At 39.3% G+C, this 25,292-nt stretch overlaps 4 protein-coding genes across 9 annotated transcripts in view; 3 read left to right on the top strand and 1 right to left on the bottom strand.

Moving 5' to 3' along the window:
- LOC146454044 (adrenocorticotropic hormone receptor-like) overlaps positions 1-6,210 on the top strand; it is a 28,191-nt gene extending 21,981 nt beyond the window's left edge. For both annotated transcript variants that reach the window (XM_085095915.1, XM_085095916.1), the window contains exon 3: positions 5,943-6,210. The gene's annotated coding sequence lies outside the window, so the exon portion shown is untranslated. The remainder of the gene's footprint in view (positions 1-5,942) is intronic.
- The window catches only part of LOC146454043 (arrestin domain-containing protein 3-like), a 29,729-nt gene extending 9,816 nt beyond the window's left edge, over positions 1-19,913 (bottom strand). The window contains exons 1-7 of one of the 3 annotated variants that reach the window (XR_014859346.1): positions 19,618-19,913; positions 15,270-15,496; positions 13,811-14,018; positions 11,249-11,409; positions 10,507-10,753; positions 9,104-9,628; positions 8,582-9,071 (exon numbers count right to left, since the gene is read on the bottom strand). Coding sequence is in view for 1 of the 3 variants with exons in the window: in XM_085095913.1 (XP_084952039.1) it covers positions 9,537-9,628; positions 10,507-10,753; positions 11,249-11,409; positions 13,811-14,018; positions 15,270-15,496; positions 19,618-19,840 (1,158 nt within the window). In the remaining 2 variants the exon portion in view is untranslated. Of the gene's footprint in view, positions 1-8,581; positions 9,629-10,506; positions 10,754-11,248; positions 11,410-13,810; positions 14,019-15,269; positions 15,497-19,617 lie in introns of those variants that run through there. The other 2 variants (XM_085095913.1, XR_014859347.1) reach the window with 2 other exon arrangements.
- LOC146454045 (substance-K receptor-like) lies at positions 4,512-5,961 on the top strand. Its single transcript, XM_085095917.1, has one exon. The coding sequence runs from the start codon at positions 4,602-4,604 to the stop codon at positions 5,460-5,462; it is 861 nt and encodes a 286-aa protein (XP_084952043.1). The 5' UTR covers positions 4,512-4,601; the 3' UTR covers positions 5,463-5,961.
- Positions 19,914-20,050: 137 nt separating the features above from the next.
- LOC146454042 (DNA repair protein XRCC4-like) overlaps positions 20,051-25,292 on the top strand; it is a 14,662-nt gene continuing 9,420 nt past the window's right edge. The window contains exons 1-6 of one of the 3 annotated variants that reach the window (XM_085095924.1): positions 20,051-20,431; positions 20,917-21,065; positions 22,205-22,279; positions 22,745-22,780; positions 23,555-23,653; positions 24,965-25,030. In XM_085095924.1, the coding sequence (XP_084952050.1) occupies positions 20,302-20,431; positions 20,917-21,065; positions 22,205-22,279; positions 22,745-22,780; positions 23,555-23,653; positions 24,965-25,030 (555 nt within the window). In that variant the 5' untranslated portion in view covers positions 20,051-20,301. The remainder of the gene's footprint in view (positions 20,432-20,916; positions 21,066-22,204; positions 22,280-22,744; positions 22,781-23,554; positions 23,654-24,964; positions 25,031-25,292) is intronic. The other 2 variants (XM_085095923.1, XM_085095925.1) reach the window with 2 other exon arrangements.

The raw sequence follows: 25,292 nt of genomic DNA, 5'->3' as shown, positions 1-25,292 counted from the left end.
GACAAAAGTTATACTTCATAAACGATTAATCCCAGAAATTGTCGCGTAAGTTATTGACAGTTGGTTCGTAAAACTAAATATAGTCCGACAAGTTCTTTATTGTTTATACATATTTATATGGCCAACTCATAACTCGCAGCACACACTCGCAGCTAGAGTTGGCCCTTAATGTATTTTCAGCTTCTTTTCAACTGAATCAGTTTGCAAGCGCCGTTCTGTGTCGATAAAGAACCACCACTGTTGATCTACCTACCCTGACATTATGCAAAAAGAAGGTAAAACTTTATTTTGAGGAAGTTTTTAGTTAACTGGGTATTAACATTTTAATAGTCAATTCATAAAGAGAAAGGTTATATGAAATAAAAACGTTTCCATCAGGTTGCATATATATACAAAGAATATTAATTTATTACTGGGTTTTTCGACATACATACGCCGTTTATATCATTTACAAACTGTTATTACCCTTACTGACGTACGTGTTTGACTAAAAGTGGAAGGCGGAAGTTCTAACGAAAGGCGATGATTAGCAGTAGTTACAAATTAAACAGGTGCACCTGTTTATGAATAACCGTTTGGAATCTGTCTCTACTTTTGCTGCTGAGGCCGGACTTTATAATCTCTGGTTTAGCTTGTTTAGATTCTGAATAATCTGATTTGAAACCACCACGAGATTTAGCAGAGTACATCGAAATACGACTACCTATGTATCATAGGCAATTTCGCATCGTGCCCGGCAAGTCTGCTTAATAGAGCACATTAAACAAACAGTTGGTATGAGACAAACGTTATACTTCATAAACGATTAATCTCAGTAATTGTCGCGTAAGTTATCAGTTGACAGTTGGCCCGTAAAACTTAATATAATCCGACAAGTGCTTTATTGTTTATGACATATTTATATGGCCAACTCATAACTCGCAGCACACATTCGCAGCTAGAGTTAGCCGTAAATTTTTGTCAGCTTCTTTTCAACTGGATTTTGCAAGCGCCGTTCTGTGTCGATAAAGAACCCTAAGGTAAGCCTTTACTTAACGAAACCAATCTTGATAATAGTTACGAAAGTTCAAGTGATGCCTTTTCTTTGGTGATGTCCTACCCGGTAACGCTCATCTATTCACACGCGTTTGTACCAGAACCTACAAGCAATGCTGGTTTACTGTGAAATTAACTCCGGCATGCCTGCGTTTGTCTTCTCTTTTTATCGGGATGGAAATATATAGAAGATATTTCCGAAATAATACTAACATGATGTTGTTTATATGGGATTTATATCCGCTGTCCTGGTGTCTTCGTTTACGGATTGTAGTTAAATCAAAATGTATAAAAATTCTTATGACGATTAAACGGGAAGGATAAGTAATTCTTTTACGAATTTATTTTTTTTGTCAAATTTTTCTTAACTCTAGATTTAAGCATAAAGCAGGATTTTATTTCGCACAGTTTAACACGAATGAAGTAAGTTGAGTACAGATAAAATTAAAACCCAATTTAAGGCTCAAAATATTATTGGTTAATTCTCCTTTCATAAAAAAAAAGAAAAAATATTAATATTTGGAATTTGCACGGTTTGCACGGTTATCTTTTCACGGTTAGCTTTGTTAGTTAGCTTTGTTCCATGTGTCCAGCTTTACTAAAACTGGTTTCCATATGATCGCAGACGATCGCAGGCGATCCTAGATCGCAGATCGCAGATCGCAAAAAAAGCTGTTTTCATATAATCGCAACGATCGCAGAGCCGACCGTAGCCATACGTTTTGGTCACATCCGTGCGTAGGTGGAAGAACAAACAACATGGCGAACGTGGAAGAGCGGAGATTTTGCTGCAAGCAAATTTACTTCTTCTGTTTGTCATGAAGCGACGTCGTCGTTAGCTCCAAAGAAAAAAAACCATCAGTTTTGGATTCGATAACGACCGTACGCTGTTCTCATCTTGCGAAATTTGTCCTCCGCTTCCCAGGCCGATAAATTAAACTTCTGCCCGATTTTTGTCCAAAAGTTGGCCTTTTTGTTCTTGTCTTTAAAATCTTTGCTGTTGCAATGGTAAACACATTCATAACGTGCAACTTCCTCCATAAATTCCTCCTTACTAACATGTTCAATCTCAGCCATGACGACAACGAAATGAGCGTTGCTACGTGGACCGTTTCTACAATTGAACACACGAGCGTTGAATCGTGGGAGAGAGCTTGAAATATTATGGGATGTGTTTCGATCGCGGATCGCAAAAACTTCGGTTTCCGTATGATCGCACAATCGCAACTCCGCAATTGATCGCAGGGCATCGGATCGCAGATGATCGCAGACGATCGCAGGAAATAGAAAATGGTTCTTTCTTCTGCGATCGTCTGCGATCGCAATCGCAAGTTTAGCAGACGATCGCAAAAGTATGTTTTCATATGATCGCAGATGATCGCAGAGCTTATTGCGATCTGCGATCTGCGATCAGCGATCATATGGAAACCAGCCTTAAAACAGCGATAATTTTAAATAATTCAAATTCAAAGGCGGTCAGCCATTGTAAGGTCTCTAGCTCAGAAACGACATGGTGTGAATCGACTACGAAAATTTTCAACTTGTTTCCGGGGGTTGCCTTACCCGAAAAAATGCCGAAAAGCTTTTTTTATCCAAAAACAAAGTTTCCTTCTCGCGTAAACCGGGAAATATTTAGCGCGAAAACAAAAAGAATCAGAAACATATGTTGCTCACTCATGAAAAAAGTTGCCACGACAAATGATTCGTTTTTGCGAGAACGGAGAAAGATTCAGTTTACGTAAAACAAAAGTTTCCTCAATGTGTTGTCAGGTTTACCAAAGACTGAACTAGCGTTAGACTTAATTCTATTGGTTGATCTCTGAAGGTGGATTTCCACGTGAGTAAAGACGTTTGTTTAAATAAAGTAAGAAGCGATGGTGGTGAGCCGCGTGCGTAAACGTAAAAAGTTGAACAACGCTCAACTTTTTACGCTTAAGGTGGATTTCCATTGTCGCGTAAATTTTACGTGCGTACAGACGTGAATTTAGCTGGCTTTACGTACGTAAATAGAATAAAAAGGGATGTATGAGCCGCGTGCGTAAACGTAAAAAGTTGAACAGCATTCAACTTTTTACGTTTACGCACGCGGCTCATACATCGCTTCTTATTTTGTTTACGTACGTAAAGCCAGCTAAATTCACGTCTGTTCGCACGTAAAATTTACGCAACAGTGGAAATCCACCTTTACGCAAGCCGTTGATACATCGCTTCTTGAGGTAGATTTCCACTGTGTTGTAAACTTTTGCGTGCCTACAGATATAAATTTAGTTGGCTTTACGTGCGTAATCACAATAAGATGCGATGTGTGAGCAACGTGCATAAACGTAAAAAGTCGAGCGTTGTTCAACTTTTTTATGTTTATGAATGCCGTTTATATGTCGCTTCTTATTTTGTTTACGTACCTAAAGCCAGCTAAATTTGCGTCGGTACGCACGTAAAATTTACGGGACAGTGGAAATCCACCTTTACAAGGAGAAAACGAAACAACAGAATTTAACCAAAAGGCCCATCGGATCGGTTTGCTCTTTAGAAGAGGGCACAGAATTGAGTCAACGAAGTGTGTGCCCTTGCTAGCATTTATCATTGGTTTATATTGCATATTTCATATCGTGTGACCCGAATGAAATACTGATGAAATGTATTGTCGCATTTTGCCCTATACGCGTTTTCTGCAGGAAAAGGTCCCTTCTTAGATATTGTTTGTCGTTCAAAGACTATATTTGGTTGATACACCCCTTTAAAACGATCGACAAATCAAAGGGTAGATATTTTTGTCTTTGTACATGTACAATCGTCAGTGAGCCGTTGTGCAGTTCGCACGTTAATACTCAGTGTTACAGATTACTAACATGAAAGCAATGGAAGGTTTAGTTACTAGTCATTTCACCTTAACCGAGCTCCTGAATCTTTCTTTTGTAGGAATAACTAGTTTACAGTTTACCGTCTCCAAACGTTCCTGCTGAGTCTGTCCAAAACTGAACTGCTTCTCAATAAATTGATCTATTTATGAAACGCAGAAATAAGTCACAACAAATTCTCACACGGTCAACTTGCTTGTACGAAATCGCAACCGGGAGCAATAAGTACATTGCACGCTGTTATGTTTGCACGATCAAATTTATTTACAAAAAAACAAAAAACAAAAAAAACAAGATAGCACCAATATAAAACTGAATTTTACACATACCTAACAAAGGTCAACCAAATAACACAACTTTTTCTGAATGTGTTTTTCAAATTTGTGTCTCAAAAGCAATCAATAGTAATAATAAGGTTGGGAATCGTGGTACAGTAATTTATAGTGAGAGCCAGCGGCTTTTTGCAGTAAACGGCCGGGTGACGACGACCAAAAACTACTACTTGTATGGCAACGTATATATAATATATATTTTAAGGAAAACTTTGTGCTTTATCGGTCTTTATCCTTCTATAGTTCTGATGCAATTTCTTTCCTTCGATTCCTTCTACAGATGGTTAATTCTTCGAATCAGCAAAACGGAACACAAAATGAAACAAGTTTCCTGGAGATCTCTTCATCTGAGTGCATTGCCTGGCTTACAGTATTCATGACTGAGTCTGTTGCTATAGTAACACTTAATATCCTTACAATTATTGTTTTTATTAAAACCCGTGGTCTTCGTAAGCGCTCCATGTACCTGGTGATCAGCCTGGCAGTTGCAGATATGTTCGTTGGAGGATTTGTGGGAGCGTGGAATTTCTTTAAGACCGGAGTTAGTTGTAACTTTTGGCAGTACAACTTTTCTTATTTTGGACTCTGGTATAATGTAATATATGTCTTGTACTTCACGTTCATGTCAACCTCTATAACAAACCTCGCTGCTATTTCTTTGGAACGGTTGCACGCCACGTTTCGTCCATTCAAGCATCGCCTCATCAAAAAGTGGGTATTTGGAGGAGCTGTTGCGCTCATTTGGGTTACAGCCGGACTATATTCAATTGCACTCACAGTTATTGGGAAACCGGGAGATCAGAACCTATACGACTATTTGGTTTTGTCTCACCTGTCCTTACTTTCTATTTGCTTATTTTTTATCTTTGTTTCCTACGTTTCCATTGCTGTTAAAATTAATTGTGGAGCCCGCCCTCAGCATCATGGTGCAGTAAGCAGAGATAACAAACTGACAAAGACATTGTTCATTATGACTGTGGTATCATACATGTTGTGCCTGCCATTTGTTTTTTGGTATTATCTTATCTGGCTTCATCATTCGCTTTTTTCTTCCCTTTCTTCTTCAACGTTTTCTCATTTACATGATGCCTTTTCATTTTTGTTTTACGCAAACTCACTTGTTAATCCAATATTGTACGCTTTTAGAATGCCAGAGTTCAAAAGAGCTCTGGTATCACTTTTGCGCTGTAGATCCCAGCCCGCAGCAGTTCAGGAGTTCCCTCTTGTTGTCTTGTAAGCCGCAAAGCTATACCTGGGCCACAGCAGACCACATTACTGACAATTAAAGGAACGTTGGTGTAATTGACACTGAGACGGCAATACAGCTACTCGGTGAGCTTTATTGGTCCTGCGCTGGAAGTCGAACGCATCTACTCTTGAAATTGAAATTCTGGCGAAGGCCAAAAACGGTGAATTGTTGAACAGTTAAGTAAATGATGATGAAAATGTTTTCCAGAACACAGCCGAAAAATGAATCGAGCTTAGAAGGATGAGAAGTCTTGTGAAAATCGATCTGACGAAGAGCGTTGACAACGAGAAAATTTTAATGAGTGGTAGAGGCGCCAAAAACCTTAAGTACAAGCAAAGGCGACTAAAATATGCAGCGCCGGGGGAATGCGTGATAAGCATAATAAGCAAGAAAAATCGAAAGTAAAACGAATGTTTACGTTTGAATCCTACAATTGCCAGTGCAGAGGCAACCGAACTAGTTGCCTAGGTTACTGACTTTCCAAGTTCGGCTTATTATAGATATTTAAGGCATTTGGCAAAACATACCGTAAAATTTAAAACACACAAGGAAATATTTCGACTATCGGCAGCTATGGCGCGTCTGTGTGTGAGATCGAGTAGAAAATTTCACGGTCTTGTTTTCAGAATGATGTCTTCTGTCAAATTCGATCTAGCTGCGGAATGTTAGAAGTACTTGAATTGTATTTCTCATTTGTTTACGTTTCAGCTCATTATTAGAAGAGCAAATTGCGAGGGAATTTAGATAGGAAAACATTCCGGTCCTTATGGCTCAGGGTGTGAAAGCAAAACTAGTTTTTGTCGGCAAAATTATTGCGCCAAAAATAAGAAAAGAAATGTTATCGGTTAAAAGCTTTAGCTTAACAATTGTGAAACGAACCGAACCGAATTGTGAAACGAACCCTCAGTACGTACTAATCTGAGGTTCGGGTTATATTTTTGTTCACCAACAGTGAAAATGTATCCTTCCCCATCCGAGATGGGGTATTCAGGCATATCGGTGTCGACTTAATTGTTTGGATTAAGGAATTTCGAGTTTAGTTTTAACCTGATAGACTTGTTTTGAGTTTAACAACTAGACTCAGTCCTTTGCACGTCCATAAAACTTAGGCACCTTCCCTGAGCAATGTATAGAAGTTTCGTTTTTCAGAAAAAGAAAACAACTGTATCTCGTGTTGGCGGAGAACTCATAAATATCCAGGAAGCCAGGATATTCTGACAAATCAGTTAAAACAGAATTAAGAATATTCATCTGTCTGGCGTAGTTCATTGTTGAATAAATAGCAAATGAAATTAGTGAATCTATGAAACAGTCTATTATAACTGAAAGTGAACAAATTAAATAATTATAGAAACAGTAGATTCTTTGCTGTATGTAGATTCAATGAAAACAAGTATTAACTGAAATTCACTTTTTTTCCTATAGTCGTAGTTTATACTCATTACTGAGGGGTGCGATGTATTATAGCATACGGTATCAATTTCCAGATATCAATAAGTTAAGTAGTACAAAACGTGAAAAAAGAATTAATGAATACCTTATTATTTCAACTGATAAATAATATAGTGAGACGACGAAGTCAATCTCTCCTTGCCTTAGCTCACTTGTTAGATCAATATGAATTCAGTCCACTTTGACTCAGTTTCAAATTAGTTACCTAGGTCTAGTCCGTTAATTACTATAATAAATTTGTGTTTTTGTTTAGCTTTGTGCTTTTGCAAAAATGTAAGAGTTTATTGTCATGTAAATAAATCTTGATGCTGGCACTCTCAGCTAGCTTGTTAGATCATTATTCCTTCCATTGTGACTTTTAAATGATATTTAATTTTAGCTTGTTTCCTTTATCCAAATGCTGATGCTTTGTTTAGCTTTATGCTTTTGCAAAACTGTAATGGTGCGTTCGATTGACCCTATTCCGAAATAGGAATACATACAATGATGACAAGAAATCCCTCACTGACAAAAGGTTTTGGGAGTTGCTGGAGAACGGAGACAGCTCTTAAATTCTTATGTGTCAGAGATAGTTTGCAAAAATGGCCTCCCAAATTTCTTAAAAAGAGAAATTTAACGGCTGTTCCGCCTATACTTATTCCGGAATAAGGTCAGTCGAAGGCAACCTAAGAGTTTATTGACATGTAAATAAAGTTTGTGGCTGTTGCTATTGTTTACGTTGTCGATTTACGAGCTAATAAGAGTACCTTTTACCCTTGGCTAACAAACCACACCGAATTCAAGATAATAACTTTGGATTATTTTCGGATTTTCGGGATTGTTTTCGTTTTCTACCCTGCCCCCCCCCCCCCCCCGTCCCTCCCTCCCCCTATTTATCTCAGAGACTATCCATGCTGTAGATAATTCGCTATGCAGCGGATTAAATGTACTCCAACCGATACATTTTTTTTCAGTGGGTAAAGTTATCCGCTCTTTCAACAACTGGGGGTAGGTTTCATTGCCATATCTTTTAACAGGTTTAGAGTTTTCTGGCCTCAGAAGACAATTAAAATCCCGGTGTAGATAACACACCCGGCGACTCCATAAAATGGACTAAAAACTGACATTGCTTGCAATGAAGGGTTGTGCACTATCCTTACTACAATCTATAATTTGTAATGACGTAAAATATCTCTATAGTCGTCCCTTTCCTTTTTAAGTCCCTTTGCCTTCTAATATGCCCTCCCTCTCCCTTCCCCAACCCCGTTTGGAAGTCTGATGTCTAAATAAATATCCTTTCTCTCTATGAAACTGATTACAAATTAAAAATGATGGAAATATCATTTTGTTCACATCATTGAAGTTAATTCTCACCTCGCCTTTATTTCCATGATAGATTATTATAAACAAATTCAACACTGCCGTCCTGTCATTTCGCTAATTATCCTTTCCCCTTTGTACCTCTAGATCTGTCACCAATAAGCGGAAATTTTTCGTTGCCGAACGCGTACGCTAGAAAATTTCAAAGCCTTAAGATTTTAAATTTCTTAAGCTTCCTCAAGCGAACAGAAGAGATGGATCCCCTAAATATCTCTACGTATACGCTGTCACTTTTAATTAAATAGGCAAGCTCTGTTTGCAGTGCACCCCGTTTAAGCTCCCTCATCCTCTAATAATCCCCCTTTTGGAAGTATTAGATAGTTAAAATAGAAAAGTTGTTCGTAGTATTTGAAGAAGACAAGATATTTAATTAAAAGATCAACCTGTTCATTAATATTTCCGCCATCAGTCGTCACACTTCACGTGGGCATACTGTATTAAATAAGTGAATTTTATTATACGCCCAAGACGTAACTTGCCGACTTTTAAAACTACTGACATTAAGTAGTACGTTTTTAGTTTTAGTTATCTATGTTAACTTTTACCGTTAATCTTTTCCTCTGTGTTCAGTGATCACCTCAGTGTTCGACTGAATTTTACTCATGGATGAGGGGGTTAGTTTCTAAAGAAACCGTGGTGCTGCGTCGGTGGGAAATAGAAACGACTGCTTGGTTTATCAACAGAGTTGATAACTAAAGATAAATTGGCCACCGGAAAGAGATTCGAGTGCTGACGTTTCAAGCGTTAGCCTTCGTCACTGAAATATCTTTACGGTGGCCAATTTACCTTCAGTTATCAACTCTGTTAACAAATTAAACCAAACACGAGTTTTACTCAAACAATTAATTACAAAGAACAAAACTTTTCAATAGTTTTTAACAAACAAACGAAGACATTACGAGAAAATGCTAAGAACCTTGAATATTTGCGAGGAGCATAGCTTTTTTAAAGTGTGTTGGTAGGAAACAAAACAAATAATTCAGTGTAAATACTTGCTGTAAAAATTCTGTTTTTCAAAGAGCTTTTTAAAACACCGAAGGATCTAAAAGAAGAACTACTTTATATTAATATACATCTCCACAGGTTGGACGGCTGGGAGTTAAGGTAGTGTTAAATACTTTTTTATTTTCTATTTGTTTTTGGTCCCTTAAATAAAAAACAAACCTTACATTAAGTGGAGGAGACGAGCAAGAAACTTCAGATAACAACATTCCGCTTCGCGGAGAGCCCACAAAAAAAAAATGCAACATTTTATACTATTCTTGAATACTGATATGGTTTGCCTGATCCGGATCCAGGCCTCTCGCTATTCTCGGCTTGCATGTTAGGAGTTACTTGTGAGCCTAAACCAAAAAAGAATAAAGACAAAATTAATCAGCTTATTATAATTTATTTGAAATTACCGGAAAATAAACCGGTTCTTTTTTGTCCAATTCCGGGCAGTTGAATGCAAACCGTAGTTGAATGCAAAACGTAGTCTATTTCTGAATGGTTCTCTCACTGCTGATTATTCGATGATAGTCAGCGATTCAACGCGCGAACTTCATTGTTGAACCACTAACTGTTTGGTTTTTGAATCAGAAAATTTCTGCCGCCTTTAGAACCAGCGGAAGCAACATTTTATTGCTCCAATATTGATCGGCATGTAGAACCAAACCACATACTAAACTAATATATAACCGTGCTAGTTTGTAGAGAAACTATGGTATGTAACCGTGTTAGTTTCTAAATCAACTGTGGTACTGCGTCAGTGGCGAGTAGAAACGAATGCAAGGTTGATCAACAGAATTGATAACTAAAGGTTAATAGCCCATTTTACAGTTGTGTGCTAAGTGACCTGGTCTTGGATTCTAAGCAAGGCTGGGGGTGACCTTTGCATACAAACCTCACTGCTTTTCATATGTAGATCATGCTCTTCTTATGCTAACTAGTTTGCATTTACATATGAAAAGCAGTGAGGTCTGTATCAAAACAAGGTCACCCCCAGCCTCGCTTCCAATCCAAGACCAGGTCACTAAGCACACAACTGTAAAATGGCCTATAGGTGGATTGCATTTCCGCCATGTTGGTGTACAAAACAAAAGAAAATTTGTTCATACAGTATGCATAAAAATGGAAGCTAAGTCTCAAAGGAGAAAAAAACTTATTGTTCCTGTACACCAACATGGCCACCATGACGTCACATGCAAACCATCAGTTGGCCACTGTAAACTAAACTTACCGGCATTGCCTTGCGCGCCTGATCGATCGCTTACAACTCGGTCCATTCCCGGATCTGTCTCCTCTTCAGCAGTATCATCATTGGCTAATTCAGCGGAAACACGTGACACCAGATAATTAGCAAGAGCTCTGTAGATCTGCTGACTCAGAACTGGGTCGATAGAAGGCTGGGCACAGGGAGGTACTGTAGTTATTATGACCGGAAAGTCGATATCTGTGTTGAAAGCTCTCGCCACACGCACAACAAACTGAAATGAAAATTCAAAACATGAATATTCTGAAAGAGAAAATCAGTCTGGTTAACTTAGTAATACATAGCTTTCTACTGGGTTCCTTCGAAGCCTTTCCACTTGCGGGACAGTCATTTAGTACTTTTATAACGATAATATTTTGTCGTAACATATTTTCGCGAATTTCACGAGTTTGTTAACATCTGCTTTACTTAGACCAGCGTCTTTGTTTCTTAATGCGAGGAACTGCGGGATACGCAGAAATTTGACGTATCAAAGACATTTTCTTTCATAACAATTTTTATTTTGAGGTGTTTAAAATGTACTCAAGAATTCATCAACTTTTTACACCAATCAGTAACTTAAAAAAACAGTGACGCTGTTGTGATCGCCTTTGCTTATAGATCATCAGTCGGTTTTTGACTAGGAGAGCGGTATTTTTTCGTTAACTGGGAGAATCGTATCAACCATACATCCGAACTGGTGATATAAATTAAATATTCCCATAGTTACCCTTATTTTATAGGAGATATCGATGCAGCCGAATCCCTCTGTCGTAGGCTGAACTGAAGGAATGGTGAACGACTCAAACTGAATATCGCTCTCCTCCCCCGGGGCAAGTCCACGCTCGTTCTTGACGACGTACAGCTTCTCTGTCACTGTGCGTTTGGTATCTAAATTGAATAGATTACGGGTTCTTCTTTTAGAATGAGACAATAACTGTGAAATACTATAAATCTGTAACACCATGTAAAACGTTGTGTTCGTCTTGCTCCGCCACGACTAGCTGTAGTTATTTGCGGGGCAAGCAAGCCACAATATGATATATTAATTTGCGGCCGGTTGGCCAAGTTGCTAGAACACCGGGCTACCGTGCGGGAGGTCGCGGGTTCAAACCCCGGCCGGACCAACACTCAGGGTCTTAAAATAACTGAGGAGAAAGTGCTGCCTTTGTAATGACATCTGCAAATGGTTAGACTTTCTAGTCTTCTCGGATAAGGACGATAAATCATGAACAACCCTTGTTCATGATTACTTTGTGGGACGTTAAAGAACCCACCCACTGTTCGCAAGAGGAGGGGACGTAGTTCCCGGTGTTGTGGTCTGGCCTTCTATCTTTCATACTCATCCACAGAATTAAGGATTTTTCAATTGACTGAAGAAAGTAATTTCACTTTTGCCTTGGTTTTGCTATACCACGCTCCGTAATTGGTTTAAAAAACTTGCAACACTTTCTTAACCAATGGGAAGCCAAACCAAAACTAATCGTGACATGGTCGCACGCGTTTTCCCGCGCTTGGCGCCTGTATTTGCTTCCAGCTCTGATTGGTCTATTGTGTTGTTGACGTTCTTTGTGATTGGCCAAAGTAATTATTTTGGGTTTGGTTTTACGACATTCAATAGACCCTTCTCCAAAACGGCGACAACAGATTTCAATGAGTAAAAATTGAACTGAATGAAAGACTGATACCAGCACTGGAAAAAGCACCTTGACTATAGAAAACTTGCAAAGTTTCAGCATATTAGGTGTTATATCAGCTTAGGAAATGTAAGATGAAATTTGACATATTCACAGACGTTTGTATGACTGGGGGTATACGTCATACCCCCAGTCATACAAACGTCTGTAAATTTTTCATTTTTCAACTTACATTTTCTCAGCTGATATTACACCTGACAGGCTGAAACTTTGCAGGGTTACTAAAGTAAAAGTGCCCTTTCTAGTGCTGGTATTCGTTCTTAATTTTAACTTAACGGAATTTTCGGCCGCTATTTTGGAGAAGGGTCTATTAAACACCGCTCTACAATTTCTTAACCCGTGGCCTTTTATACTGGCGGTGTGACAGGTAAGAAAATGGATCAAATGCGTCTAATTAAAGACTCAATGATGATCAGCGTTTTATTTCTCCGTTCAATACAACTACTTAATAAAACACGCAGGTCGTGAGAATGTAAGAAATGATCACCTAAGATAAACCGTCTTGATGTGAACAATGAATTCTCCCAACCACTACTATAGGAAATGTATAGAGAACGATGAGGAGAATAGACATTTTGATACTGGTTCTTAAAGGGTTAACGCTCCAAGCGGACGTTCACAGTTCAAGTTCTAAAACAAGTTCCTAATTGGCCTGCCAAATTTTCGAGGGTAAAATTATCACGTGTCATCAAACCTGTATTAAAATTGACGCTTGAAGCACACAGCATCCAATATACACAGAAAGATAGTTTTACCGCCAAGAACACCACTCACCCACTCCTAGACTACGGGAACTGTCTTGTTGGTCTCAGGGATAGTAATTAATCAAAGCGGCGAAAACCACAAGCGCGTGTGATAATCGCCTGATTCCGAAGGTTGCGTCCTCTCGTACGAGTAGATTTTTAAGCGCATTCCCGTGTATCGCCCGTCCTATTATTCCTAAGAGAAATGCGTTACTACTCCGAGTCTGCCCTGCTCCTGAACGGCGACTAAACACTGTTAGGTGTCCTGGACATGTTCTTGCCACGTTTTGCAGTTAAATTGGACGACAGGGCCTCAGAGGGCTGCAGTTTCACTTGAGCTTGGAAACGTGAATTTCACAGGTCGAGGGTTCAGAGTAACATGTTATTACGGCAAGATTGGTAAAGCTGAAAACTGCATTTTGTTCAGTGTTTTGCCGGATAAGGACGAAATTAAGGCAAAATGCCTCCGTTTGCTAATGCGCACTCGTTCTGTGCATCTCGGGACGGTCCAAGAAAGTCGGGTGCAGTGCCTGCTAAAACAGAGGTATTTTGCGCGGTTTATAACTGCGCGGGAAAAGCAGATCTTGGCAAAGGGTTATTGGAATCCGAAAAGAAATAATTAAGCTTTAATTTGGGAAAAAAATGTCATACATCGTTTTGTATTTAGCTCTTTTCAGAATTATTGCCGGTTAATGATCTCTAAAAAGGGAAACCACAGAAGCATGTGACCGAGACTGCGTTTAATGGGTTCGACTTGGACCGAATGGCGCAAAACTGTGGATGCCTTGTGCTCCACCTGAAGTGCGCATGCCAAAGGAATGTAAAAGACAGAAAGACTTGTTTCTCGCTTACCATGGGGCGCCTTAAAAACCACCTTTTGAATAAGTTGAACTTCGGTACCCGTGACCTGTTTGCTACTCTGGTTGCTGACATGGCCAGTTATCTTGACCTCCTCACCAGGACAATAAGCACTCCGGTCAATACGGGCCTTAGCATATAGCTGGCCTGCCGGGCAGCAGACAAGTCCCAACGTGCGGTCCTCGTTTTTCACGGCTGGTCCCTGAGGAAAAACGAAAGGTGCATAAGACATCAGTCTCACAGGTAAAATGGGAGACGGACCGCGAGTGGTCCTCGGGACCGGAGGTTAATCTACTTACAGTAGCATGAAGCAACTAGGAATATTACTTCTCCCTTATGGTTGGGATGCTAGCTTTACCTATGTAAATGGTTACCTACATGTACTTTCGGTACCATTAAGAAACAAACGACCTTCTTTCCTTCCTTCCTTGCTCCCTCCCTCCCTCCTTCCTTGCTTCCTTCCTTCCTTCCTTCCTTCCTTCCAACAAACCTACCTACCTACCTACCTACCTACCTACCTATCTAGCTACCTACCTACCTACCTACCTACCTACCTACCTACCTACCTACCTATCTAGCTACCTTCCTTCCTCCCTCCCTCCTTCCTTGCTTCCTTCCTTGCTTCCTTCCTTCCTTCCTTCCTTCCTTCCTTCCAACAAACCTACCTACCTACCTACGTACCTATCTAGCTACCTACCTACCTACCTACCTACCTACCTACCTATCTAGCTACCTTCCTTCCTCCCTCCTTCCCTCTTTCCCTCCCTTCCTTCCTTTCTTCCTTCCTTCCTTCCTTCCTTCCTTCCTCCCTTTCTTCCTACCTTCCTTCCTTCCTTCCTTCCTTCCTCCTTCCTCCTTCCTCCTTCCTTCCTCCCTCCCTCCCTCCCTCCCTCCCTCCCTTCCTTCCTTCCTTCCTTCCTTTCTCCCTTCCTTCCTTCCAACCAACCTACCTACCCTCCTAACTACCTGCCTGGCACTGGTTCTTAAGATTTCAGATAAGTTAATCCACTGGCTAAGACGACGGAGCCACCCAGCAGCAATCGCAAGGAAACGTTTTTATATTTTGTCTACTGGCTACTGACTTATCTAATGAGTAAAGTGATCCGCTCTTTGGTCCTGGCTTATAGAGGGTACAATATGAAGAAAACGTTGCGTATATTTTTCCTTCTCAGTATCAATAAGCTGGGTTGAATTTTCAACAATTTACTGTCCTTACAGTGGAGTAAAATGTTTAAAAAGTTACAGTCACGGATCCAAATAAAAATTCAAAACAGGAAGTCAGAGGAACCCCACAGAGGAACCACCAGGCTTAAAGAACTAAGCTTCGTTGGAGTGAATTAATTTGAATCTAGCTTCTCGTTTAACTCGTGCACTAAATTAAGATGTATTTCTAAACAATTTTTCATTGATGACGTGAAATTACTTGCGTTTTTCAGCCCAGCCGCTCACTTACCAGTAACGCAGGGTCCCTGATCTGCACTCGCTCGACAATAAACAGCGGACTGTCAAATTGGAGGTTAGTTCTCCAAGGCCGGTCAGCCACAGCGTGGATCCAATATCTTACGCTACCGTAAGGTCCTTCAAATGATGTCGGCAGGCTGTGTGGAGGCAGAGGAAACTGAAATGGAAACGAGAAGTTGCCGGGTTGAAGCGTTACGTCGTTTCCACTTTGGAAAGGACCTGAAGAACAAAAAGGTGGAGTTGAGGTGTCGTCTACCGGACTGGCCGTCAACAAAAGCAAGCGACAAGAGCAACAACAACAATTCGCATTACTGTTCGGATGCTCTAACCAAGAATCTACACAACGTAGAGGCTCGAGGTTGGCGATACAGATTCCACTATATTAAAAATTTGTTTATACTGTGCCAGCCAGCACACTTAAGATCTGGTACAGTCTTTGAATTAGTAGAGCACATTTATTTGTTGGTACTATCTGTTTCGTGGGGGGTAAGCCGTTTTGAATACCCCGAGTATCTTTCCGGCCTGGGCCAGTACGATTCCTGTACTGGGACAGCATGGATTGAGGAAGGATTGAGGCTGTTTGAACGCGATCCGAGTATCAACTTTTCCACGGTACACCGCGGACTGTGGAAATATTTTTGTCTCAAAATCAGCCATGAGACAAGATTAGTCATTTTAGGGTAGACGTTTCTCAGAGAACAGGACAGAAGCGAGGAATGTAGAAGCTTGTCGCTGAATCACTGAATGAGATAACAAATACAGAGTAGTATAATGAGCCCGTATATACTGACCAAGAAGGATGCCGATGTATATAAAAGACTGTGTGATGAACAGTATACCTTTGATTCCCCATACCTGTAATACTGGGAATCCTGAAACTTGCGCGGGTATACCGTACCATCCGTAAATTTTCTAGACATTGCGTCACGAATACTGATCCTTACGAACCTCATCCGGCTTCGTCCTTATATTTCCGTACACGACTTTTCAGTCCGTCTGCTGACTTTGTACGACCTGAGTGACGGACCGTGCAACCAATCGTTTACCGCACGGACTGAATCTATTACAGACTTACAGTCAATTCACGTCACGCGTGACCGGTATTTTTGAAATTTGAACGGAGTTTTGAAATTTACAAGTCAGTTTTGAACATCGCCAACGAGATTTCAGAGTCCCGTAGAAATTTCCCTAGTTCATTGATGGTATAAAGCTATGAATTTTCTTTACATTACGCACCTGATTACAGCATTACGTATTTGAAGAATAACAATTGTTCCCAAGTATTTTGAATCTTTTTTTTTTTTCTGTTAATGCGTCTTTTTCGGAAAGATTTCCAGAGAAAGGGTGTCAGTAAAACGCGGGGCCGGGGTCGGGGTCGGGGTCGGGGTCGGGGTCGGGGTCGGGGTCGGGGTCGGGGTCGGGGTCGGGGTCGGGGTCGGGGTCATTTTTTTTTCTTTCTTTTTGTTTTTTTTTTTCTTTTTTTTTTCTTTCTTTTTTTTTTTTTTTTTTTTTTTTTCAACATCACAGGTCATTTGTGGGTCAAATAAGGATTAAAGCCAATGTAAAAAAAGTTAAGTCTCTAAAGCTTACTAGCTAAGGGTAGGTCATCGGTGACAACACTTGATACAGTTCCGTATTCTGGCGGACTTTGGTTCCGTGAATTGACTACCTTTTATTCATCCAAGAAACGAAATGAGGCAAAAAATACAAGGTACGAGACAATATATTTCCTTGAACTAACAAATTCGTGAACTAGAATGTGCAATGCATGAACTTACTATGAACACCCCCGCCGCCTTCCATGATCGTGCTCGTTTATTTCCGAGAATGAAATAAACATGCGTTCGAATTCCTTTGTAAAGCTCGGCATTTAAATAGAATGTAGAACATTTCTCTGGAAATCTTTCCGAAAAAGACGCATTGACTGACAAAAAAAAAAAAAAAAGATTCAAAATACTTTAGAGACAATTGTGATTCTTGAAATACTTGTGCTGTAATATAAAGAAAAATTCATAGTTTTATACCGTCAATAAACTAGGGAAATTTCTACGAGAACTCTGAAATCTCATTGCCGACATCAAAACTGACATGTAAATTGGCCTTATCACGGTTTTCGACGCCATTTTGACGAGTAGGCAAACAGGCTTGAAATAATAGCGTTTGTTTGGAAATCTGATGTCAAATAATTTTCATAAAACATCGCTGCTGAAAAATTCATGAATTGTCTTTTTCGGAAAGATTTCCAGTGAAATGTTCTAAATTCCATTCAAATGCCGAGCTTTACAAAGAAATTCGAACGCATGTTTATTTCATTCTCGGAAATAATAGTCACGCGTGACATGGATTGACTGTAACAAACGAGCACGATCATGGAAGGCGGCGGGGGTGTTCATGAGTTCGTGCACATTCTAGTTCAAGAATTTGTTAGTTCAAGGAAATATATTGTCTCGTAGAATAGAAGAAGAATAGAATAGAATAGGTAGTCAATTCACGGAACCAATATCCGCCAGAATACGGAACTGCATCGAGTGTTGTCACCGATGACCTATCCTAAGCCAGTAAGCTTTAGAGACTTAACTTTTTTATATTGGTTTTAATCCTTATTTGACCCACAAATGACCTGTGATGTTGAAAAAAAAAAAGGAAGAAAAAAAAAAAAAAGAAAAAAAATGACCCTGACCCCGACCCCAACCCCGACCCCGACCCCGGCCCCGACCCCGACCCCGCGTTTTACTGACACCCCCAGAGAAATGTTCAACATTCCATTCACATGTCGGATATTACAAAGAGAAATTCGAATGTTCATTTCATTCTCGGAAATACTGGTCACGCGTGACGTGAATTGACTTGAAGTTCTAGTTTTTCTTCCTTGATGTTTTGTCCCTTTGCACAGGTCTGCATTCTAAACGTTTTTGAAAATTTGTTCTAAGTCCAGTTAAATTGTATAAAATCTCTATTAGGAGCAGACAAGAGTGGAGCAGGCAATTGCTGTGAAATCCCCCACCTGCCCCCCTCCCCACCCCAAGCGGCTTTTCAGTGATTCACGCCACGTAACACCAAGCAACAACAAATCCATGTTTTATAAATCCACTCCAGTCCAGTCCAGTCCAGTTCAACCCATTCCTTAATTTACAGCACGCCAAGCCCGAGCAACAATAGCTTGTCTTACACCGAGCATAAACCGGAAATGTGCGCAGTGCGATATCATATACCGGAAACGTTTCAGACTCGCCAAAGGCATAAACCTGTGAATTTCAATTTTTGCACTGGCAAAAAACAGGCTTCAATAAATACACGAGTGTTTTTTAGCCTCAGGGTAGAGACATCTCCGAGACAGAATAATGTCTTCGAGGTTTTCTTGCAAATTATATACGCATTTTGGCAGCCCGAACGTAGGGAGAGGTACTGAAAGTTTTCAGAAGTTTCGAAATCCTTTAAAATCACCCTGAATTTAAAGGAGCTCACTTCTCAGTCGGCCTGATTCATTAGAAGTTGATATGGCTCTTTCAATCTTATCGGTCAGCTAAGACATTCAGGCAACGTCTAAAGGATCCCTCTTGACATTGGTTATTCAACATTAAGAGTAATCAACCAATATTCCGGATAAAATCAAGCAAACCAAAAAGGTTAAGTTATAGCCTACAGCAGAATTACACACATTTAAGAAATGCCAAGGTTTTGGATAAATCCCGTGTTTTCTGACACCCGCCTTCTTTAACTTTCAACTGGAATGGTGTTTTAAGCTGATGCAGGTGTTGAGGACCATAAGAAGGGTAGTGCTGAAAAGAGTGCTAGGAGTGGGGTGGGTGCTGAGGCTTAGTAGAAAACTGGACATGCCTCATATAAAAACAGTGCAGATAGACAGATGCTGTAATGGTAAAATTAAGACACTCAACTCTGTCTCTTCAGTTTTTTTGTCTGCATTTAAAATGCTGAATGTCTTTAATTTCTAATCGTTTCATTTTATTTTATGCTAGTTTTTTTTTTGGGGGGGGGGGGTGGAAGGGGGAGGGTTAAGGAGCAGCAAGCAGGAAAAGAACCTCCTTTCACGAACATATAATTTACTTTATGTCAACTATGGTCAAATATGGTTTGTGAAACAGAATATTAAAAGATGTGTACCACATCCATCATTTTGGAGGGAAGGGTTATATATTAATTACCTTCGCCCTATCCCTCTCCCCACCAAACCGGCTTAACATCCTCTCCTAACCAGTCGTGTTTGTTGTTATTTTGGTTGACTTGGTGTACATGTACATGAATAATGTTGAATTTCACATCAACTTGATTTTCAAACCTGACATGCAGGACACAGATGTCTAAGAAATCTGAGTTCTCACCTCTTCCAAGTAAAATTGCTTGAAGTCCTAAGTAAGTCTCTTTCCTCTCGTACGTTACTTTTCCAGAGCGAATCCGCACATGTCCCAATCCGTGCAGTTCAACGCGAACGCCTCGCAAAGTTAGCTCTTTGTCTGTGTTGAGAAGCAAAACGCCAGAAATGGTTTCACCGGGCTGAAAAACCTGTTTGTTTTCGGCAAGAGCGATGGCAAAAAGATTGGCCATATTTTTTTCACTGTTCTGTTAACTTTTGAGTTTTCTCCGCTCAGTTCAAACGAAAAAAATGAAATGTAGCGTCGACGAAAAGATGGCCGGATTCAGTTTGAGAGTCAAAATATATATTTTATAAATTATGCAACATTGCGTGACACGGCAAGACTGTCGTGGGCAAACCTATTTTCACCCTAAATACATGCACTGTAGGTCTATCACAAATGAAGAAATGACAGTATAGAAAAGAATTAGACGCAATTAATCATAATTTAACACACGTGTTGAGGAAAGAAAATGCAACAAAAAAACATTTGAACATTTCGTGACATCCGTAATTAGACGAGTTCAGGCAAGCACGATTTGTGGTGCCCAGCTCCTATGGGAATTTTAAAATGCGCCTGTCAGTTATTATGAACAAGATCGACTGATTCTTGGGTTTGCGATCATCATTTTAGTCACTAAAGAACGTTAAAATGCAGCAGACTTTCACCAGAATTGAATGTGGGGATGTCAAATATTACCTTCTTACGAATTTATTTGCAGACGGCAAAGATGGATTCGATCTGGCGGTATGTAACGGAGAACAAGTTTGGCGGGAAACAGGTAAACGGCACAGTAAGATAATTTTTAAGACATCGAAATTGTAAATCGCTTGTGAGAAAAAGGAAAACCAAAGCTTTTGCTTTACCATAGACTGATAAAATATTTTCTAGAATTTTTCCTTGGTCCAGCTCAATCTTTTTCAATCTCTCGCAGTCTAAAATCGCAGTGGGTTGTCCTCCTCGGCCTCAGTCAGCGGCCTTGGCAGTTTTTTTCTGTGAAAGAAATATTCCAATTCATCTACCAGTAAACAGGCACATAACCTGTTAGAGGCTTATATATGCCTGGGAAGCGGCAGATCTTAAAACTAGTAAATTCCGAGCCCCACATGGCGGCGGCACTGATGACCAATTTGCTGTTCAATTTTACTTTCATCATTAATAAACTTACTTTTTGTACTAACAAGCAAGGAGTCAGTGCACATTTTGACAGACTTTTTTCGATCTCATTTACCTTTCCTTTGATTTTTCGTGCCATATTAAACTCAGTTGATTCATGGACAGTGGAATCAATGGCAAAAGCTGTGGATATGAGCGTGACTGAATTTGCTGCTCAGACAGGCAGAGCATTGACAGGACAGACAACGAGTCAGGATAATTTTGTTTACCAAGCCAAGCCTCAAGGGGCAAATTTACAGGTTGGAAGACTTGCAATACAACAAGTTTCACGAACTGAGTGATTGATTGGTAGATTATTTAACTAAAATTACTGTTTCACTCATTCATTGAGAGATCAAGATTTGATTGATTGTGTGGTTCCAGAAAAAAATCCACTGATACCCCTACCATGGAGGGAATTGGAAGTTCCAGAGGGGTGAGGGCTCAGTGAATCAGGGAATTTCCTGGGCCATTGAGCAGTGAATGGTTAGATTTTAATAAAAGTTTCCAGAGGGTCAAAATCACGTTCATGTCGGACATTGTTAGTTGTTCAAAATTGCAACTTACCAACTTGGTAGGTCTTTCTTGGAGATGTTACTTTGTTTACCCTTCTTGGAAAAGCCTTCGTAAGCGAAGGAGTCCAACTGAGACAAGAAATCTATTATAGTCTACAGGATAGTCTGCCTTGCGTGACTCAGTTATTCTAAAACTGTTGCTTGTGAACCTTTCTTGCCTAGAAAAAAATATTGTTCATTGGCAACAATTGAATTTGTATCAATGTTGAAAAAGAAAAGGAAAATTTTCTACGGCCATTAGGTGAAAGTCCCAAATTCCCTCCGTGGTGGGGGTATGGATATTTTCTGGAACCCCACATTGATTGATTGATTGTTTGATTGACTGACTGACTGACTGATCGATTGTATGCTGATTGATTGATTGATTGATTGATTGATTGGCCTGGGACTACGGTGCCATATGGTGGGCTATACGAGGTGGAGCCATCTGAAAGGGGTACACTGTTTACCTATAGTTTACAAAAGAGGTGCAAACTTTACAACAACAGTTATGCTGCTTTCTGCAGAAGAAAATTAACCAGCAAGGACACTGAGCACTGCAGAAAGGGGGTAAAGGATGATTTGATCTTAGAGTCCATATTTCTCTATTATTTTTTCACTCTGATTTTGCCTACACACTGGTTATCATACTGGGAATGTATTTCCGTGTATTTATTAAATTGTGATTTAAAGACTTGAATATGAGGAGTTGTCCGCCTAAGAACTGAACCCACAGAAGCAAGTGATGCAAAGAATGATTCTTTTGTTCTCTGTTTAAAGCCAAACAACTGAAATTAGTCACACATCAGGTCTTCCTTTGGTTTTGTTCTTTGAATTCCTAACAGAATATGTTGTATGCCACGATAGAGAGTCTTAAGTTCAAAATGGTTAAAGAACTACATGAAATACTCGAGCTACATGTACGTGAATGGTTTTGATCAATTATACTTGATTGACTGATTGCTGTAAATGTTATGTTTCAATTTTGTCCTTGGTTAAAAAATAATTTTTTCCATCAATTATCATACATTACCATACTCAAAAACAAAAGGAAGATAAAATTTAAACCAAGGCTAATTTTGAACCACAGCATAGACATCTGTACGTTGTATCATTCAAATTCTCATGTCACTAAGATTTCAAGTTGTTGGATAAATACAACAAGTAGGGGGGGAATCAAACAGCTAGGAATTTCATTTGGTTCTATTTTTCTTCTATTTTCCTATGAAAATAGCCGGGGGCCACGTTCTTAGTAACCGGGGGAAATCCTTGGCCCCCGCCTCTCACTCCCGCCTCTTAATGACAGCCATGAGACTACTAATAATTATCAACTCTTAAAGCTGCCATGGCTCTCAAATAATATTTTCAATTGTTGTTTTCTACAGTTTTCTTGGAAGAAACACATTGGAGATGGTGTTAAGGTACAGAATACAGATGATCATGAAATCTCTGTTCTGTTATTCAGCTGATTCATAACAGGTGTCCTGGAGGCAGGTTCCCCCATAACATCAGCCGTGAACAATAAGAGGCTGACATTAAAATAATTGTCATGAAAGTAGGCATTCATTAGCCAGCTGTTCGGGTTTTAAGTTTCAAAAATTTAGGTGCTGAATGGAATGGCATTTTCTGGTTCATTGCAACCAACTTGAAAACAAACCCATTCCATTCAAAAACAAGAGTATCAGCTCACAATTGTACATCAGGAAATTCAGGGCCCAAGTACGAATGGTCAAATAGAATAGAATTTTCCACATGTTCCAATGTTTCCAGAACATTAGGACAACTTTGCGAGGTATATCCAAAATTCCGAAATTTAATTCCAGGAAATTTTTATTCCATTCAAATCTTCCCCTGGAATTTTCAGAATTTTTGGTGGAATGGAAGAAAACTTGATTTGACCAGTTTCTGAATCATGAATTCCAAGGTTTCTCAAGCATTAGACTATACTGTTTGTGACTTGATTGTACAGTACCAAATTATTTATTAATAAATTAATTTTATCACAGACTTTCAATCACATCTTTCATCTTAGCATTAAATAATAAATTGGTTCTCACCTACATGTAGGTGCTACTACTTTGAACATTTTTCCAATTAACCTTTCTTTCCTAAACTTTTTTTGCTGCGAGATTTTTATCTGAGCTATACCTAGCTGTAATGAACTGCATACTAATGTGTCCTTTCTGTATTTTTAGTTTCAGCTGGGCTCACTAACATTGTTTAAAGTTGATGACAGTGTTTCTTTAATGACAAACATTTTTGATCTGGCAGTTGATCAGATGACAGAGCTGAAGGTACAGACTGTACATGTCTTTACTAACTACAGTACTGATAATAAAGTTAATGAACCACAAACACAGCCTGGTCACGCAGTGTCCTAGTTACGCAGTTAGGTGCACACAAAATAGTTAACGTTAGTCTTTCCCATATGCCAAGTACAGTGAACAGTACAGGTCTGAAAATGGGTATGAGAGGCCAGAGTATTTAGAGGCCAGGCCTGAATAAGCTTGGGGTGGGGTGTTGGGGTACATGTATGATATATAATTGCACCTTTTTTGTCTGAAATAAGGTCTAAAAATGGGGTATGAATTTTAGAGGCCAGGTCTGGATATTGGTACCAGAACTTTGTATATTTCAGTCTGAAATAGAGTTTGAGGGTTTGGAGAACCAAGCCACACCCCCACCAAAAATGTTTGATGAGTATCTCCACCCCCTCCCCTCCAAGATTCAAGGTCTGTGAATTTGATGAACTACCTTCATATCACTTCTACTAAAAACTCAAGAAGCATGGTTGATATCCCTCTATTGAACTTTTAAACCACTAGGAGAAAAGAAATCAGCCATGCATTGGTTCAGTTACTTCAGTTTTTAGACTGTAAGCCATGAGCAAATTTGCCAAATTTGAGCCTTACAGTGTACATCACAAGCCATCAACATGGACCAAGCCATTAGTTTCTGACACAATTACCAGTCTGTAGGCCAAATAACACAGCATAGATTTGAAATGTAGCATCTTAATAAGTGGCCAGATATGTCAAAGTTTGATCTTCACCATCTTCTTGCAAATATTTTTATTGGTATGTGTAAGGAGCAGTATAATGAAGGAACAGGGAAAATGCAGTACTCAGAGTAATCACCTTCCACCCTTGTGGCCTGGATTTACTTTAATGTAGATTCCAGGCTTGTTAATTAATTTAAGTGGATTAAATTGATTATTGGTCATCACACTTTTTTCAAAGGACTCTCCAGTTTTCCTCCCTACTATAAAAAAGAAAAACAATTGAAGATTTACTAAATTCCAGTTTGAGCTACATGTAGATGTTGATGATGTTAATGATGATGATGAAAAATTTAAATTCATTGTATGGAGTTACATTAAAGTTTGTTGAGGTTTACTTATTTTGTTTTTCATAACATTAAACTCTGTGGGTTTTTAGAAATTCATTTTGAACTTGAACTTATACAAGGATATGAAATCTTGCATTTGACAAGTGATAACATGATTACAGCTAGTATTAGTTCAGTGTACAGTTTAGTACCCACCACCATGATATGGTCAAACAAGATCTCAAAATAATTGTGTTACTTTGTTTTGCTATTTTTAGGAAGAAATCTCGTTCTTAAGATCAGACAATGCTCGGCTTTCTTCAGAAAGGAAAGATGCTTTGAAGGTTTGTTTACATTAATTTTGATCATTGCTAATAATTTAAAATATATATGTATACTTTGTGATCCTTGCAAGCCATACAGCGCTAAAACCCGTGACAAAATTAACAAATAAAATTTATATATACAGTACTGTACAAACTGATATAACATACTTTACAGTGCATTCATGAATGCATGTACTGTATGTTCATGTATCCTTATTTATATTGTTCATGTGTACTTGTAATAAGCATGGAAATCTCATTTGTTGATGTTTTTTGTGCA

The sequence above is a fragment of the Pavona decussata genome, unplaced genomic scaffold (genome assembly GCF_977016875.1).
Source record: "Pavona decussata unplaced genomic scaffold, jaPavDecu1.1 SCAFFOLD_317, whole genome shotgun sequence".
Classification (NCBI taxonomy): domain Eukaryota; kingdom Metazoa; phylum Cnidaria; class Anthozoa; order Scleractinia; family Agariciidae; genus Pavona; species Pavona decussata.
Note: the sequence above shows the minus strand (reverse complement) of the source record. Positions and strands in the feature narration are given on the sequence as shown.